Source organism: Macaca fascicularis, chromosome 13 (genome assembly GCF_037993035.2).
Source record: "Macaca fascicularis isolate 582-1 chromosome 13, T2T-MFA8v1.1".
Taxonomy (NCBI): Eukaryota; Metazoa; Chordata; class Mammalia; order Primates; family Cercopithecidae; genus Macaca; species Macaca fascicularis.
This window is the reverse complement of record NC_088387.1, coordinates 93,175,612-93,194,244: the sequence shown is the minus strand read 5'-3', so window position 1 is coordinate 93,194,244 and position 18,633 is coordinate 93,175,612. Positions and strand designations below refer to the sequence as shown.

At 49.0% G+C, this 18,633-nt stretch overlaps 1 protein-coding gene across 2 annotated transcripts in view; it reads left to right on the top strand.

Annotated features, from left to right (window-relative positions):
- TOGARAM2 (TOG array regulator of axonemal microtubules 2) overlaps window positions 1-18,633 on the top strand; it is a 73,330-nt gene that overhangs the window by 45,683 nt on the left and 9,014 nt on the right. The window contains exons 14-18 of one of the 2 annotated variants that reach the window (XR_010580518.2): window positions 871-1,029; window positions 7,229-7,346; window positions 7,760-7,854; window positions 10,615-10,807; window positions 11,736-11,929. Coding sequence is in view for 1 of the 2 variants with exons in the window: in XM_045369567.3 (XP_045225502.2) it covers window positions 871-1,029; window positions 7,229-7,346; window positions 7,760-7,854; window positions 10,615-10,807; window positions 11,713-11,929 (782 nt within the window). In the remaining variant the exon portion in view is untranslated. Of the gene's footprint in view, window positions 1-870; window positions 1,030-7,228; window positions 7,347-7,759; window positions 7,855-10,614; window positions 10,808-11,712; window positions 11,930-18,633 lie in introns of both variants that reach the window. The other variant, XM_045369567.3, reaches the window with a different exon arrangement.

The window sequence follows — 18,633 nt, the reverse complement described above, 5'->3', positions numbered from 1 at the left end:
CCAGCCAGCCCTGAGGGGCCTGGAGCACGCAGCTCAGCTTTCCTGGGATCCTGCAGAGGGACAGGCAGGTGGGTGGAAGCTATGTCCTTTCCTTTTAGCTCTTGTCCCATCCCTTCCGTCAAGCCAAGCCCATTCAGCAAGGAGTCCTGACTCCCTGCATCCACTTTCTTGCCTTCCATTTCCCTTCTGTCCATTGAGTGTTGCTCTTGTTTCTACCTCACCCCAGCACCGTTCTCTGTAAGACCATTCAGGCCTTTTATTTCTGGAGATACTTAATGATCACTCTTTTTGTCATTATGGATACAGCAGTGAAAAAGAAAAATGAAGCCCCTGTTGTTTTGGAGTTACTTCCTAGTCCAGAGAGACAGACAACCTGGTCCCCGCCCACAGGGAGCTGGCAGCCTGATGGGGGCCCAAAGGGTGCAACTGTCCTTCCCCGGGGACAAAGACAGCTACCTTGGGCAGTGGTTGTGACGTCTAATTCTGCCTGTGGGGCTGGGGAAGGAAGGAAGAGGGGACGTTGGTTAGGTAGGACTTTTCTAGGTGGAGGGAAGATGGAGAAGAGTATTTAGAAAAAGGAAGGTTATGTGTGCAGGAAGCTCCCTGGAACAGGAGGCATACGGTGTATTGGGGAACATCGTGTAGCTTCATGTCGGTTTCCTTCCCTCTCCTGTTGTTGCTGTCACCCTGTTAGTAGAAAGTGAGTGCTCTTTCCTCAAAGATTCCCCTCAGCCCACATGGGGACAGGTAGTTTTGGAGCCCCTGGCTGGCATGAAGCATGGGTCTGCAATGGTAGATCCACGTTTGCCAGCCTGGGGACTCCCACACCACTATCCTGAGACTGACCCCGGGGCCATGATTTCCTTTCAGCCACCGGAGCCCCTTGGTCCGGAAATATGCAGCCGAGCACCTGTCAGCTGTGCTGGAGCAGATTGGTGCTGAGAAGCTTCTCTCGGGCTCCAGAGACAGCACAGACATGTTGGTGCACAACCTGGTGAGGCTGGCCCAGGACTCCAACCAGGACACCAGGTAGGACAGGGCCAGGGGCCTGGGGGTAGAGAAGGCAACCAACCAGCCAGCCCTGAGGGGCGTGGAGCACACAGCTCAGCTTCCCTGGGATCTTTTGGAGGGACAGGCAGGTGGGCGGAAGCTGTGTCCTTTCCTTTTTTTTTTTTTTTTTGAGACGGAGTCTCGCTCTGCTGCCCAGGCTGGAGTGCAGTGGCCGGATCTCAGCTCACTGCAAGCTCGGCCTCCCGGGTTCACGCCATTCTCCTGCCTCAGCCTCCCGAGTAGTTGGGACTACAGGCGCCCGCCACCGCGCCCAGCTAGTTTTTTGTATTTTTTAGTAGAGACGGGGTTTCACCGTGTTAGCCAGGATGGTCTCGATCTCCTGACCTCGTGATCCGCCCGTCTCGGCCTCCCAAAGTGCTGGGATTACAGGCTTGAGCCACCGCGCCCGGCTCCTTTCCTTTTAGCTCTTGTCCCATCCCTTCCGTCAAGCCAAGCCCATCCAGGGAGGGGTCCTGACTCCCTGCCTCCACTTTCTGGTCTTCCATTTCCCCTCTACCCATTGAGTGTTGCTCTTGTTTCTACCTCACCCCAGCACCGTTCTCTGTAAGACCATTCAGGCCTTTTTTTCTGGAGATATTTAAGGATCACTCTTTTTGTTATTAGGGACACAGCAGTGAATAAGAAAAATGTAGCCCCTGTTGTTTGGGAGTTACTTTCTAGTTGAGGGAGACAGATAATAAATAAATAATTATAGTAATTTTAGATACATATCAGGGATATAAAGAAAAAATAGGCCGGATGTGGTTGCTCATACCTGTTAATCCCAGCACTTTGGGAGGCCAAGGCAGGAGGATTGCTTGAGGCCAGGAGTTTGAGACCAGCCTGGGTAACATAGTGAGATCCTGTCTCTACTTAAAAAAAAAAAATCCTAGGGGTAGTGTTGCACACATATAGTCCCAGCTACTGAGGGGCTGAGGTGGGAGGATCTCTTGAGCCCGGGAGGTAGAGGCTGCAATGCAATGGTGTTAGGCTGGGGGCTGCTTTAGATTGAGGGTTTGGAGAGCCTTTTTTAAGAATGACATTTGAGTTGAGAGCTGAATGGCTACATGGAGCCAGCTCTTTGAGAATCAGGCAAAGGAAATGTCACAAATGGATGGGAACAAGCTTGGGGTCCAAGGGTGGGGACGGCCAGCCTGGTGGAGCACAGTGAGTGAGGGGTGGGGTGAGGGTGGGCAGCAGGCCCAGGTCAGGGACATTCTCTTAGGCGAAGGTCAGAAGTTGGGATTTTGGGTGGTGTGTGATTGGAAGTCACTGGAGAGTTTTCTTAGTGGAAGTATGAGGAGGTGTTAGGGGATTTTAAGCAGGAGAGTGAGAGGATCTGGTTGACTGTCTTCAAAAGCCAGGGCTGGGGCTCAGTTCCTCACACTCCTCAGTTCAGGGCTTATTACTACCACATCCATTTAGATGAGTGTGTAGGTCTCCACCCCTCACTCCATCCCCGCCCCGACTGGAGACCGTGTGGCACCTGTCGGGGCTTCAGAGGCCGTGCCCACTCTGGATGGCTGAGCTCCAGGCCAGGCATTCTTGTAGGGTACCCATGTCTGAGGGTGCTCCCTGAGGGATGTAGTGCCTGCAGTTCTCCTGTTCTTCCCTGCTGCAAACAATGCTGCGTGGCACCTCCTCGGACGTGCCCAGGAGCAGGACTGTGGGTCAGGCGCACGTGTGCACCAGCAGCCCCGCCCTGCCTGAGGTCCGCATCTGCCTCCCTCCTGCCCAGCCTCTCAACGTGTGGCAATTTCTGGATTTCTAATTTTTATCCATCTAATGGGTAAAAATGACAGCTCATCATTGTTTTAGAGTGCTTTGCCCCCCACTTATTAATAATGAGTTTGAGTATTTCTTTACACGCATGCTAGCCTTTATGATTTAAAAAAAGGCTCTCTGGCTGCTGCAGGACTGGTAGTGAGAGAGAAAGGCAGGAGGAACAGCAGATGATGGCTGCCCCACAGTCCAGGCAAGAGGGGCTGGAGGCTCAGACTGGAGGGTGGTGAGTGGTTTTGGGTGTATTTTGAAGACAGAGCCAACAGGATGCAGGTGGTAAGGTTTTCAAAGACGAACTGAAGATGCTCTTAAGTTTTTACCTTGAACAGTGGCGAATAATAGTGCCGTTTGCTGAAATGAGGAATCTCAGTGGAGAAGTGGAAGGTTTTGCTTACTCCTGCAAGAATGGCCATATCAAAAAACCAAAGAAATAATAGATGTTGGCGTGGATGTGGTGAAAGGGAACACTTCTACCCTGCCGGTGGGAATGTAAACTAGTACAGCCACTATGGAAAATAGTGTGGAGATTCCTTAAAGAACTAAAGGTAGAACTACCATTCGATCCTGCAGTCCCACTGCTGGGTATCTACTGGGTATCATTATACAAAAAAGATACTTGTACATGCGTGTTTATAGTAGCACAATTCTCAGTTGCAAAAATGTGAAAACAGCCGAAAGGCCACATCATCAATCAACGAGTGGATAAAGAAACTGTGATATGTATGTGTGTATATGTGTGTATATATATGCACACACAGAATGGAATACTACTCAGCCATAAATAAGAATGAATTAACGGCATTTGCAGCGACCTGGATAAGATTGGAGACTATTACTCTAAATGAAATAACTCAGGAATGGAAAACTAAACATTGTATGTTGTCACTCATAAGTGGGAGCTAAGCTATGAGGATGCAAAGGCTTAAGAATGACATAATGGACTTTAGGGACTCAGGAGGAACGAGTGGGAAGGGCTTGAGGGATGAAAGACTGCAAATTGGGTGCAGTGTACACTGCTCAGGTGATGGGTGCACCAAAATCTCACAAATCACCACTAAAGAACTTATGTAACCAACCACCACCTGTTCCCCAATAACCTTATGGAAATAAAAAATTAAAAACAACAAAAACAAGCAAACAAAACATTGCCTGGCCAGGCACAGTGGCTTACATCTGTAATCCCAGCACTTTGGGAGCCCAAGGCAGGTGGATCTCTTAAGGCCAGGAGTTTGAGGTCAGCCTGGGCAACACAGTGAAATCCTGTCTCTACAAAAAATACCAAAATATTAGCTGGGCATGGTAGCATGTGCCTGTGGTCCTAGCTACATGAGAGTCTGAGATAAGAGGCCAGGAGGCAGTGGTTGCAGTGAGCTGAAATAGGGCCATTACACTCCAGATTGGGCAACAGAGTGAGACCCTGTCTCAAAAAAAAAAACAAACAAACAAACAAACAAAAAACATAAATCACATTGCCATTAAACTTGGGGCAAATGCTTTGAAGAGTCACTTTAGGGGGACTGGAGGAATGGGATGAAATGTTTATAAACAACCATCCTTTGTGTAGCATCTCCTAGAGCATCTACTATATAATAAAGTGTTGTGTAACTCTGCCATACAACATAAAAAAAAAAAAAGACGTAGAAGGTTTTGGTTTGTTTGTTGGTTTTAAATGTTGTTAGAGGGATGGAAATCAAGGTCTAAAGTCTCTCCAGATCTGCTCCTCTCCATTCTGACCTCTCCCCACACTAGATGGTGGTGACTACATTTCCTTTTCCTTCCTAGAACTCTGTCTTTCCCGGTTTCCATGGCACTGTACTCTGGGTATTCTCCTTGTCCCTCTGTGACCATTCTGCCCCTGACTGCCAGCTGAGTGTAGGTGCTGCCAAGGTGTCTTTAGTCCTCATCTCCCTCTCCTGACTTTCACTTCTGGTGGCTCCAGCCACCAGCAAAGTTGGAGGCTTCTCAATTCTTGCCCTCCAGTCCAGACGCTTCTTCAAGCATCAGTCCCCTATTTCTTTTTTTTTTTTTTTTTGAGACGGAGTCTTGCTCTGTCACCCAGGCTGGAGTGCAGTGGCCGGATCTCAGCTCACTACAAGCTCCGCCTCCCGGGTTTACGCCATTCTCCTGCCTCAGCCTCCTGAGTAGCTGGGACTACAGGCGCCTGCCACCTCGCCCGGCTAAGTTTTTGTATTTTTAGTAGAGATGGGGTTTCACTGTGTTAGCCAGGATGGTCTCGATCTCCTGACCTCGTGATCCGCCCGTCTCGGCCTCCCAAAGTGCTGGGATTACAGGCTTGAGCCACCGCGCCCGGCCAGTCCCCTATTTCTAAAGCCTCCATGGGACCCACCACCTGATGTCCTACTGCCATCTCCAGTGCTGAGTGTCCCTAAATGAACTCATTGCCTCCTCTCCAAGTCTGCTTCTCTGTGTTCTCTCTATCATTAAAAGTGACTGTGATTTACTGAGCCACCCAAGAGGCAAAATGGGGACTCTCATACTTCACTGATTTCAAGACACACATCCTTCCCTGATTTTAAGATCTTTAAAATTGGCATGTATCTTACAATGACAGGCATTTCACAGTTGCTGTTGGGTTTCAGTTGGGCTAGGCAGTGATTATGACATAGGCATTTTTGTTGTTTTAAGAGATGGGGTCTTGCCACGTTGCCAGAGTGCAGTGGCTACTCACAGGTGTGACCATTGCACACTACAGCCTTGAACTCCTGGGCTCATGTAATCCTCCTGACTCAGCCTTCCAAGTAGCTGAGACAAGGCATGCACCACTGTGCCCAGTTTATGATGTAGTTATACTATCTGCACCTTCACAAACTTAGTCATTGTCGCTCAGAGTATTATTTTCTGAATTAAGTTTTCCATTGTAGGAACCACACTATGAGCTTTTCTTTGTAAACTTTTAAATCTATTTTCAGAAGTGATTTTGGGATGCTCTCTGGAGAATCATTGAGTTTAATCTGTTTAAAGTTTCTTAGGAATATTACACTATTATTTGCAATTGAAATGAATCATCATTGTATATGAGAAAAGGCATGGCAACATCAGTGGATATCCATTAGATATCAATGAAGCAAACTCTCACTGTGGAAGGAATGACCAACTCCCACATTTTTTTGCAAAGCAATCACTAAGAACTTTACCTGAACTAAGGAAGAAAAATACCGACAAGCAATGCTATCTTCTGTTTCTGAGACAGCACATAGAAAGATTGCCTTCTCACATGGGTCAGTGTCATTGGAGGCTGCGGAAATCACCAGTTTTTATTTTTCTGATTTTCCTTAGTGGAAAATAAAGTAAGGGCACCTTTTACAATTAATGGAATCTTAGGTTTGAATGAAATATGATTTATGATTTTAGATGCTTCCTGCTTCACTTCCAGCCAGCTACCAAATCCTGTAGTTTCCATCTTCTTAGCAGCTCTTGGATTGGACTGTGCTTCCTTATCCTCACTGTACTGCCTGATTTCAGGCCTGCACAATCTTTTGCCTGGACTATTATGGTGGCCTCCTAATAAGTCTCCTCGCCCCTAGCCTTGTCTCCACCGATCCGTCGTCTGCACTGCTGCTAGAGACATTTTGACTAATGTACAAATTGAATCATTCTTCAGCTTTCTATTGCATGCAAACTAAGGTAGTCTAACTCCTTCATGTCTCCCTAAACAGGGTCCTGTGTTCTCCTCTGGCCTGTCTGCTTCCTGTGTCCAACCCCTGCTCACTATTCTCCAACATATCCCCCCTGCTGACATGTCACACTGTGTTATAGACCTAAATAACCCTTTTCCTCCAATGTACCCCAAATCCCACCCCATTTGTGAACTCCTAGTTATCTGTTGAGCCCCAACACAAAGGTCACCTCTTCTATGAAGCCCTCCTTGATTCCCTCACCTGCCACCACTGTTCATCAGGTAGATTAACTACTCCCTCCTATATTGTCCCACTTTACCCTTTCTCAGACTTCTAAATGTTCCATATAAGAACAAAATTGAGTACACTTTGGTATAGCCATTCAAAGGAATATTTTGTAGCCATTAAAAAGGATGTTTATGGAGAGTTTTAAGGGACTTGGGAAGATGATTAATGAATGATAAAGTGAAAAAGCTGAATACAACTTGTATATACATTCTGATGTCAACTAAAGTAAATGCCACAGAAAAAAGACTATAGGAAAATATGTGAAAATTTAATAGTGATTTTCTCTTGGTAATGGGATTATGGATGATGTTTATTTTATTAATCTATTTTTTAACTGGGTAGGGATTGCTTTCGTAATTAGAAAAAGTATTAAAAACTCTCTTTAATTAGGAAGATTATGTAAAGCTGTAAAGCAAATTTATTATGCATTTCCGAGCTGTTTCTTTATCTTGCTGTCTCTCCTGTGGCAGATTTTATGGCCGGAAGATGGTGAATATCTTGATGGCGAACACTAAGTTTGATGCATTTCTGAAGCAATCCCTCCCACCTTACGACTTGAAGAAGGTCATGGCAGCCATTAAACAGCGGGTGAGTTGTGGGGCATGAGTGGGTCATGGCCTTTTGGGGGTGGGGGCGACAGTGCTGAGCCTGGCAGCCTTCGAGTGGGTCAGGGGAGTGGGGAGTGGATTCCAGAGGTATTGATTTCATCCACTACTCCTGATAGGTGAGATAGATGTGATTTCTGTCCTCTGTGCTCACACCTGGTTCTGCCCCCACACTGCCTATGTTCCTTGAGACTTCCTGGGCTTCCACACCTTCATCTGTTAACTGGGGATCTTGATTTCTGCCCCAGCTACTTTCAGGGCTCTGGAAGGCTCAACTGTGACATCTGAAGCTCTCCTAGGTGGAAGGGATTATTGCCGTTATGTCTCCACTAGAATGTCTGGCAGTTCCCTGGAGGGCCACTCCTTTTGGCTCATGCTCTGTGTGTATTTTTCAAGGGAATAGAAGATAATGATGAACTTCCCTCTGCCAAAGGCCTCAAGGTGTCGAGGAGTGTGGTGGTGTGTGAGAACGGGCTGCCCATCAAGGAGGGGTATGGCTGCTCCTGTCTCTCTGGGCTTCACATCTAAGACTTCTGACAGAGGTGTCCTGCTTGCCCATGGCCAGGGGTGGCTCTGGGGTGGATACATGGATCTGGGGTACCGCTGACACCTAGTTGGGTCTGCAATACTAATAGATGAATTTGTAGGATGTGTTCCCCCTCAACCCAAATCCCAGGGAGACCAAATCCTGGGCTTGGGGAGCATATGCCAGTAGAAGTTGGTTCCTGCAGTCCCAGCTGAATGGGTGAGGTTCCACTAGCATCAGTGGTTGCTCTCTGTGTGAGCTCAGTGCGAGAGCTCTCTGTGTGAGCTCAGTGCGAGAGCTCTCTGTGTGAGCTCAGTGACAGATCTCTCTGTGTGAGCTCAGTGCGAGATCTCTCTGTGTGAGCTCAGTGCGAGAGCTCTCTGTGTGAGCTCAGTGACAGATCTCTCTGTGTGAGCTCAGTGACAGATCTCTCTGTGTGAGCTCAGTGACAGATCTCTCTGTGTGAGCTCAGTGCGAGAGCTCTCTGTGTGAGCTCAGTGCGAGAGCTCTCTGTGTGGGCTCAGTGAGAGATCTCTCTGTGTGAGCTCAGTGCGAGAGCTCTCTGTGTGAGCTCAGTGCGAGAGCTCTCTGTGTGGGCTCAGTGAGAGATCTCTCTGTGTGAGCTCAGTGCGAGAGCTCTCTGTGTGAGCTCAGTGCGAGAGCTCTCTGTGTGGGCTCAGTGACAGATCTCTCTGTGTGGGCTCAGTGCGAGAGCTCTCTGTGTGAGCTCAGTGACAGATCTCTCTGTGTGAGCTCAGTGAGAGATCTCTCTGTGTGAGCTCAGTGCGAGAGCTCTCTGTGTGAGCTCAGTGACAGATCTCTCTGTGTGAGCTCAGTGAGAGATCTCTCTGTGTGAGCTCAGTGCGAGAGCTCTCTGTGTGAGCTCAGTGCGAGAGCTCTCTGTGTGGGCTCAGTGCGAGAGCTCTCTGTGTGGGCTCAGTGCGAGATCTCTCTGTGTGAGCTCAGTGCGAGAGCTCTGTGTGAGCTCAGTGCGAGAGCTCTCTGTGTGAGCTCAGTGCGAGATCTCTCTGTGTGAGCTCAGTGCGAGAGCTCTCTGTGTGAGCTCAGTGACAGATCTCTCTGTGTGAGCTCAGTGCGAGAGCTCTCTGTGTGGGCTCAGTGAGAGATCTCTCTGTGTGGGCTCAGTGTTTCCCCGCTCGCTTAGACCAGCAGATCCTTTAACCACCAGAGTGACCAGCCTGGGACTAGTTCAGAGGCCCAGCCTGAACTAAGGCAGATGAGAAGGCATGGACTGAGAGGCTGGGAGGAGGGGATGTGGGGGTGCTGGGAGCAGTTAGAAACCAAGCAGGAGTCCAGTGGTCACGCCTGTGCTTAAAACTGAAGCCCCTCTGCAATGTCCTGGGCTGATCCCATCTGAACTCCCTAGCAGGGCACCAGGGAAACCCCATGCCCACTTCTTCAAAGGTAACTTCCTGCCCCCTCTCCCACTCTTCCTCTCTCAGCCTGACCAGAGCAGCACCTGGGATAAGCAAAACACAAGAGCAGCTGGTATTCACGCCCCTCCACATCCTTTCTCCCTGCTGTGCCTTTGGTTATCCTAGGTGCCATCTACACCTAGAACATGTCTATTGGTTCTGCAAGATTCAGCTCACCTGTCGCTTTCTCCAGGAAGCTCGACCACTTTGTGCCCCCATGTCCTCAGGGTGACAGGCTGGCCTGTTCGTCATACCTCTGTCAACCCTGTTAATTTATCTATCTCTCATTGTCTGTGAGCTCCTAACAGCAAAGGCTGTGCTCTCATCTCACAGTTCTCAGTGCTCAGCACAGCTCTTGGCTCTCAGTAGACAATGAGTGTGGAATGCAGGAGTGAATCACAGAATGAGGGACAGTGGGCTCTGCTGGATAGGACCGGGGTATAGGGCATGAGCCAATGACCTAGGCTTGGAGCTGAAAGGTAGTAGTTCTGCACAGAGCTGTTCTCATGCTGGCTAGAAGGGGTTAGCGGGCTGTGATGCGCAGATGATCCCAGCGTAAGAAAATGGGACTTTTTACAATGTCCCCAGTCGCTGGGGGAGTGTGAGCAGAGCCTAGCCAGCCATGGCTCAGGATATAGGAGCCAGGTAGAAGGTTGGCCATGATGACCTCCAAGGTCTTTCCCCGCTCTTACATGAAATGTGCACCAGTTGAAAAGTAATTCCAGCACTTTGGGAGGCCAAGGTGGGTGGATCATGAGGTCAGGAGTTCGAGACCAGCCTGGCCAACATACTGAAACCCTGTCTCTACTAAACATACAGAAATTAGCCGGGCATAGTGACACATGCCTGTAGTCCGAGCTACGTGGGAGGCTGAGGCAGGAGAATCGTTTGAACCCAGGAGGTGGAGGTTGCAGTTAGCCGAGATCGTGCCATTAAGCTCTAGCATGGACAACAAGAATGAGACTCTGTCTCAAAAATAAAATAAAATAAAAATAAAAAATGTGTACCAGTCATCCTTTTGTGGATAGCCACTCCCTCACTCTGACTTTCCCCATTGCTTACATATCTTCTGAAAAGAGAAAAAGGCAGGAAGAGACAGCCCTGACCCCTGACAAGGGGATGGGGCCCTGGGTAACAAGCTGTAGGTGGAGGGAAGCTGGGGGTGGACTAAGCTGCAGGTGACACTCTCCTCTCTGCCCCACCCGCCTGTAGGAGGTGGCATGGGACCAGAAGTGGGTTCATTCCCCTGGGCTTTTCCCTGGGGGTCAGATGCCATGCTCCTTACCTAGGTTCAGCTCCAGTGGCCCAAGGCTGGTGGGGCTGCGCTCCATGCTGCAGGGCAGCGGGGAGATGGTGGAGCAGCTACGGGAGCTGATGCGGCTGCTGGAGGCCAAGGACTTCCGGTCCCGGATGGAAGGCGTGGGGCGTCTCCTGGACTTCTGCAAGGCCAAGCCGGAGCTCGTCGCTGCCCACCTGGTCCAGGTGAGCACCACCTGCTTCTACTCTCCCACCTGTCTCTCCCCTGGGGGGTGCAGCTTGAAGTTTGAAAACTCTGAATGGCGTTGGACATTGTGTCAGACCTCTCGGGGTGTAAGGAGCACTTGCTATGCAGTTGGTCTTTGTAACATGGAGACTACCTGGAACCGGCTGAGTGGGCAAAGGCACCGCCTCTGCCGGCACCTTGGAAATGCTCAGAGATGTCTCTTGTGCTTCTAGCAGATTTACAGCGAGGAGGGTAGGAGGGAGAGGTGGAGGATACTATGGTGAGGCCTTGGGTTGCTTCTGGGGAGCTAGGTGCATCATGTTTGGGGGCAGAGCATGTGGCTGGACAGGTGACTGGGCAGTGATGGCTGGACAGGTGTGTTAGGAGCAGGTACAAGCCCTTCACAGGCTGAACACTCGGGTGGCGCCTGCTTCTTGGTGGAGTGAGGCTGCTGACGGTCACACAGCTGAGCAAAGACACAGCTCAGAGTCAGCAGACCTGGGTTTCCATCCAAGTTTCTTACTAGCTGTGTGATCTCAGGCAAATCACTGAACCTCTTGGAGCCCCAGTTGTTGTTGTTTATGGGAAAGTGGGGGTGGTAACATGTGCTCCATGGGTTGTGGAGATCATTCAGTAAAAAGGAGATTGCAGAGCAACTAACAAGATGCCCTGGACACTCGGCATGCAATGAGTGCTCAATGCCTGTCGGTTCCTCCCCTCTTGCCCACCCTTTTGAGGAGGTGAGCTCTTTGTTTTTGAGAGTGCTCTGGCATAGGTCGGGGATGCAGGAGGAGTCTCTGCTGAGTTCGCTCAGCTGGGCCGGGTGAGCTCCAAGCTGCCTGCACTGTGAGAGTCCCGCCCAGCCTGGGTTCCCATGGGTTCTTGGTTTCTGTTTCCTCAATAGGTCTTTGATGCTTTCACCCCAAGGCTTCAGGATTCCAACAAGAAAGTGAGCCAGTGGGCGCTGGAGTCCCTCGCCAAGATGATCCCCCTCCTCAAAGAGAACTTGCACCCCATGCTGCTCTCCATCATCATCGCTGTTGCAGAGAACCTGAACTCCAAGAACTCGGGGATATATGCTGCTGCTGTGGCTGTGTTGGATGCGATGGTTGAGAGCCTGGGTGAGTGTCCCACCTGGGCCTGTGTGGCTCTGGTCACCATGTCCACCTTCCTGCTTGGAAATCTGCAAGGTGGATAAAGCTTTGGTTGGTTCCCAGGCCAAGTGTTTCACCAGAGGCTGTGTAGGGCAGAGGTGGAAACCAGAGCCTCCAAGGCTCTTGGCTGGTGAGCTTTTCCATGTCACAGCCACCCACACCTCTGGACGACTGGAAGTAGAGGTGATGTGGAGATGATCCAGTCCAGCAGCCTCATAGACACATGAGGGCAGTGACCCCCCCAGGGCCACAAGGCACCACAGTGAGTGAGTCAGGAGTGCTGAGAAGCTGGGCCGGGGCTTGGTGTGGGGTTTGTTGTGATGGGCAGGGAGGGAAAGTGGAGGGAGGGGAAAGAGGATAGAAGGAAAAAAGGTGGGAGCTATGGAAGAGACATCAGGAAAGGTGAGAGCTTCTCGGTATGACATCTTGCTTCTGGAATGTTAGGGGAAATGTTGGTGCATCTGCTTGTGTTTTCTTGTTCCTTTCATGGATGATAGAAGGTGATGTTTGGTGTATCCAGTACGTGGATCAAAGTGCAAATTCCAAACTTTGGGTGTGTGGAGAAAGTAGCACATGAGTGGACTTATGGCCAGCCCAGCATAAGGATGAGCTTTCCCAAACAAGCCTTGCTTCATGGCCTGAAAACTGCCTGTTTGCCTTGTTGCTGTGTGTCCTGATGAGCATAGAGCAACGTCTTGGCTTTAGCATCCAAAGACCATCCTTTAGAGAGGCTGGACACACCTCCTGACACACTTGCTGCCCCCGCCCCCCACACACCTGCTTCCTGGCCCGAGCCCAGCTCCCTGGGGCTGGGACAGCCACCATGTCCTTGGCTGGAGGCTCCAGGAAAAGTTTCAGTTACAAATCGAAGGCCTGGTCAGGTCCCTCTCTGCCTCTTGAGTTCATAAATATTGTCAATTTCCGCTCTTCATCTCAGAGGGAATTTATGATTTGCTGAGTTTGTTGCTGTAGAACAAACAATATAAATCCAGCTCTAAATTACGGCTTGTTCTCAGCGTTGCTCTGGGTAAGTGAGATCGCTGTTGCCAATAACCAAGGCTCTTGGTAAATCACCATGGGCCTTGGATTTATTGGGAAAACCTGTACCAAGCGAAATAGGCTTTAGCTATTTGAAGAGGATAAGCATTCTTGTCTGGGGAGAGGAATTTTTAACTCTTCCCCCTCCAGGTGTTTTAGTTACCACTTTTTGCCATCAGGCCAGCCTCCTTGAGCTCGCTGGAACTGTGGTGCTTTGGGCAACAGAATCTAGTGTCTCACATTGTCACAAGACTCAGGTCCCTCTTATTTGGGGCTCTGCTGTACTCCCACTAGACTGGGCGTCCTGGAAAGGAGAGCCTGGGGGTGGCCTGCTTTTGTGATCTGAACTCACCTGGTAGCAGGATTGTAGCTACTAGGAAGATGCCTCAGTTCTTCCTTCCAGGACAGGGCTTCCATGGGTATGGTACCCTGTGGTTCATCAGTCAGAGGTTTTAGTGCAAGATGAAGGGTTGGCTGTCTTCCTCTCTAATCCATAGGTCAGCGCTCAGGCTGGAATGGAATGGTGTGGGCCTCAAAGGGATGAATGGAGTCCAGTAAATCCCTGGCAAAAGTCTCTGGTGGAGCCCAAAGGGTAAAACACTGTTTTTTTTGTTTTTTGTTTTTTTTTTTTTTGTCTGTTTTTGTTTTTTTGAGACGGAATTTTTGCTCTTGTTGCCCAGGCTGGAGTGCAGTGGTGCGATCTCGACTCATTGCAACCTTGCCTCCCGGGTTCAAGTGATTCTCCTGTCTCAGCCTCCTGAGTAGCTGGGATTACAGGTGTGTGCCATCACGCCTGGCTAACTTTTTTTATTTTTAGTAGAGATGGGGTTTCACCATGTTGGCCAGGCTGGCTGGTCTCAAACTCCTGACCTCAGGCGATCCACCAGCCTCGGCCTCCTCAAGTGTTGGGATTACACGTGTGAGCCACCGTGTCTGGCCAAATATACTGTTTTGGATCCAGGTAATTTTTGAGCAGGTGAGGCATGGGCTATCTGGGCCTGATGACTTTGCTGTAAGCCACACCCTCTCAGCCCAGCCAGCAAAACGGGTTTTGAAAGTGTTCCTAACTTTGAAGTGACAAGCTGATTTCCACATCCATGTAGGTCAGAACTGGAGGGAGTAGGTTACCAACAAGGGGAACTCATCATTGCCAGGGAGTACCTAGGGTAGAATCCATCTCTGGGAATGGTTCTTATCTGCCTGTCATGGTCTGAACCTGGCCTGCGGATGGAAGTAACTAAAGTTCCCGCTGTCCCAGGGGATTGGGTGGTAGCAGCCGAGAGTGCATCAAATCGGATGGAAGAGAAGGGGTATGAAGTCCCCCCAAATCACCCAAGCTGAGCCTGGTGGTTCTAGTGGTTTCTTGGGGGACCTTTAACACCTGAGGCCCCTCCTGGAAGTGGCTTGGGTTGGATATGATCCAGTTTCTTTGATGGGAAGGAGTTTTCCCCTAAACCTCTTTCTTCATGCTGTGTAAGAGATTCTGGGCTCCAGGCTGGAGATGAACTGTTGCATGCTGTGAAATATTTAAATGTGGAAAGTCACAAAGCAACAGCTCAGCAGGTTACTGTTTATTTCCTGCAAAACTGGAGGTCAAGGGGATCAAGAATAATGGCAAGCTAGGATGCCTTCTGGCATAAAATCCAGATGGCACAGCCAAGCTGGGAGGATGGCCTTCTTGGGGGACCTTCTAGAACTCACTAATTCTAGAATTCAGTGATAAGGAAGCCAACATCATCTCTTCTAATCCCTTGGTTTCTGGGGTTGAACGGAGGATTGGTTGGCAGAGCAGGTGAGGATTTTTGCCCATGTCATTTTCATGGGAGGTAGTAAGGAATGAGACATGTTGGCAGCTTGCTCCCTGACCTCCGCCGTCTGTCACTGCCAGCCTTGAGGCCTCTCTGGGATCAAGGCTCAAGTGGCATTCTTTCTACTCAGCACCAAGACCTTCTGATTTCAGGGGAATTATTCTGGGATCAAGAAGCTCCTGAGTAGAACTGGGTGGCTCTGTCTTTGGGTTCTGTCACTGGATTAGTTACAGAAGAAACTTCGCTAATTAAAACATCAGGCTGCTGACAGCTCATCCTCTCCTGATCAGACCTCAGCATTCAAGCTTCTCTGTGCCAAAAGGAACTTTCTTAATTTACTCCAGCCCCTGGTTAGTACTAGAGAGAGCAGATAAGCCTGGAATGGGGGTGGCTTCAAGTCTACTTTTGCTCTTTTGCTTTCTGACTTTAAATTTATTACCTTATATAAATCATATGAACATTATATTGTTAATGGAATTTAAAAACGCATCCGTGATGCTTCTCCAATATACAAACTGCTTAAAAATCTCTCTTCTATTTTTGTCTGTCTATATACAAATTCCCTGGTTAAAAATCATAATGTAAATACAGTTCTGATTTTGCTTCTTTCATTTAACACTACCCAGTTTCCCATGCTACTAGGCAGTCTTTCTAGTTAATTAAAAAACCTAAAGTTCACTCCTACCACTGTAAAGAAGTCATACTTATTATTGAGAAAATGAAAATACAAAACAGTTGAAAGGGGAAAAAAAAATCCCTCACTTATAGTCCCAACTCTTAAGAGAAACCATTATTAACATTTGGCATTTCTCAATTTGAGTTTTTTTCTGTGCACATTGTTGTAGGGTAAATGCAGCTGATAGCAATAACTTAAGCATCCCCTTAGAGTGATCCTGAATGGCAGACACACCTAAGTGTGTTTTCTGAGCCAGGGAATCTGGGAGTGGCCAACTCAGAGATTCGTTCCTTGTTTATGAGGCACATCTGAGCCCCCGACCTGTCCTTTGGAACGTGAGCCATACAGGGGATTGAGGCCCTGAGTTTTGGGGTAAATGAAGGTTGCCAGGTGGAGGGTGTTAGGTGAAAATGCTATATAAATTGCATGCTGTTTGCAAGTGGTTGCGATTTTCCTGCCCAGCCCTCCGCCACTGGGCTATGAGGCTCTCCCATTCAGCCCACTGCCACTAGACTCTCTCCCCTCTATGTAAGCCCCTAATAAAACCCCGTGTCTTGTTTGTTGGCTCTGGGTCTCTGCTTTGGCCTCTTGAACCAGATGCCCTTTCTATAAATGGGGGTCAATAGGGGTTCAGCACAGCAGTTGTGTTATAAGTTTGGATTTGCATCCTGCTTTTAAAAAAATCAGAGCATAAGCATTTGCAGATGATTATACTCTTGAGTCACTTTTTTTTTTTTTTTTTTTGAGATGGAGTCTGGCTCTGTCATCCAGGCTGGAGTGCAGTGGCGCGATCTGGGCTCACTGCAACCACCGCCTCCTGGGTTCAAGCGATTCTTCTGCCTCAGCCTCCTGAGTAGCTGGGATTGCAGGCTCCCGCCACCACACCTGGCTACTTTTTGTATTTTTAGTAGAGATGGGGTTTCACCATGTTGGCCAGGCTGGTCTCAAACTTCTGAACTCAGGTCATCTGCCCACCTCGGCCTCCCAAAGTGCTGGGATTACAGGCGTGAACCACCACGCCCGGCCTTGAGTCACTTTTAACAGCTCCATCAGGTGGCTGCACCATAGCTTGTGTGTTTCTGTGCAAGTGTGTCCCAGTTTTTTCTTTAGATGAACATACCTAGTGTTGGCAGCCATGTTGAATCTGGTAAAACCAGCATGTCATTACTTACCAAGTCTTGTGCTTATTTGGGGGACTCCAGTCTGACTCCAGTTTCTTTGCTGCCACTGTCCTTGTTACCAGGTTTCCTACACTTTCTTAAAAGTTCTTTTCTGGCTTCCCAGTAGCCAGAGGATGATGTGGCCCAGTAGCCTCAGGGCTTGGCTGAATGGGACAGACGTAAGGCCCCTTAGACCTCCACCCCATTGTAGACAGGGGAGTCTGAGCCTAGGAATGACAGAGTCTCTGAGCTGCGGCTGGTGGCTGTTTTTTCTCCATTGCAAGGCCCGTGTTTGCTTCCTTGTGATGCAGAAAAGGAGCCTAGGAAAGCCCCAGGCTAGGCTAATGGAGTGTAGATTTTCAGCTTTTAAAACTTAGATTCTAGCCTCTTCATTGGTCTCTCTACCACGATGGTTGCTGGGCTCTCAGAGTTTTAAGGTAATAATAGTAACAATAATAGCTGATACTTGCATAGTAATTATATGCTCTAGGCACTATCCTAAGCACTGTTTGTTCATTGAACCCTTACAGCAACTTTATGAGAAAGCTATTAGTATCATCCCCATTTTATAAATGGGTAAACTGAGGCATAGAGCAGCTAAGTGGCTTGTCCAGTGTTCCACAGTAAAATATGGAAGAACCAGGATTCAAACCCAGGCAATCTGTATTCAGAGCTCTTATAACTGCTATGCTTTAGTGTGTCTTATTGAACCTGGAGGTAACCTGAAGATGAGGCTTCACTCTAAAAGTGGCCAGTGGAAAGACAGGCCAATTGCCTGGGTGTAGTGCTCTGGGGTTCATAAACCAGCCCAGGCACACTGTGTCCTGTTTTGACGTTGCCCTGCACACTACGAGCATTTATTCAGCACCTGCAGTGTGCTCTGCACCGTGGGAGCATGGTCTGGCATGGGTCTCTGCTGGATGTGCATTTTTAAGTGTTCCCCAAGTTCACTTCTTTCTGGCTCTGGGGAGAGGGGATGTTTGGGGCCAGAAGCGCGAGTCCCTGCTGTGTCTACATGTCAGGTCTAGACATGTCCAGGGTCAGGTTCCAGCTCAGGCTGAGGTCTGAAGGGAGTGGGTGGATGAGCAGAAAGGACACTCAGGGGGCTGCAGGCAGGTGAAAGATGATTTTATTCAGCAGCAGCTCTCAGCAGCAGCTTACTCTCACACCATCTGCCCCGTCTCAGCTGCTAAGTCTGTTGGCTCCCACACACAGCTGCGCCGGCTCTCCCTTGCCTTCAGGGTCAGCAGCTTAACTCTTTCCCTCTGGACACAAGCCGTTTCCTGGCTCCATGTCCATCTGCAGACGGTCATTCTCTCTTACAGGGGACAGTAGCTTCACTCTCTCTCTGGGCACACACAAGCCTGCACAGTGTCAGCAGGGCAATTATGCCTTTTACAGACCATAGTGGCATAGGGCCAAGGCATGGCCTTCCCATGTTATGGCTGTGATAACAAGTGGAGTTATATGTCTGTACTCTAAACTTGCTGAGTCACTCTGGGTGTTTACCTCAGCCTATCCTTGACCAAAGCACAGCCATGTTCCTTACATTAGAGAATGTTCTAGACTGAGCATTGTGGGAAGTGACCAAGGAGGAAGAAGTCCTTGTCTTCAAATCTGAGCCCAGGTAAATGATAGGGGTGGGACAAATAGAAACACCTGGAAACAAACAGGTGCCATTCATATGAAAACCTATTCTTATGCAACTGACAGCTTTACCAACGCACCCTGAGACCTTATCTTGCTAATTGCAATATTCTAGAAGCTGGCATCTCATTTATCTCCCAGGACAAATTATTTTAAAGCCTCTTGATGGGTGGATGGAGCTTTTGCAAACAGCAGAGATGTACCTGGGTACATTTTCTCCTGTGTATCCCTCAGGAGGAGAGCAAGGCAAGCAGGGATGAGGTCTTAGCTAAACTTTTGCCTGATGAGAAAAACAAAGCACTGAGTGCACCTCTCCAGGGATGCAGGGGCTCTGTGCTGAGG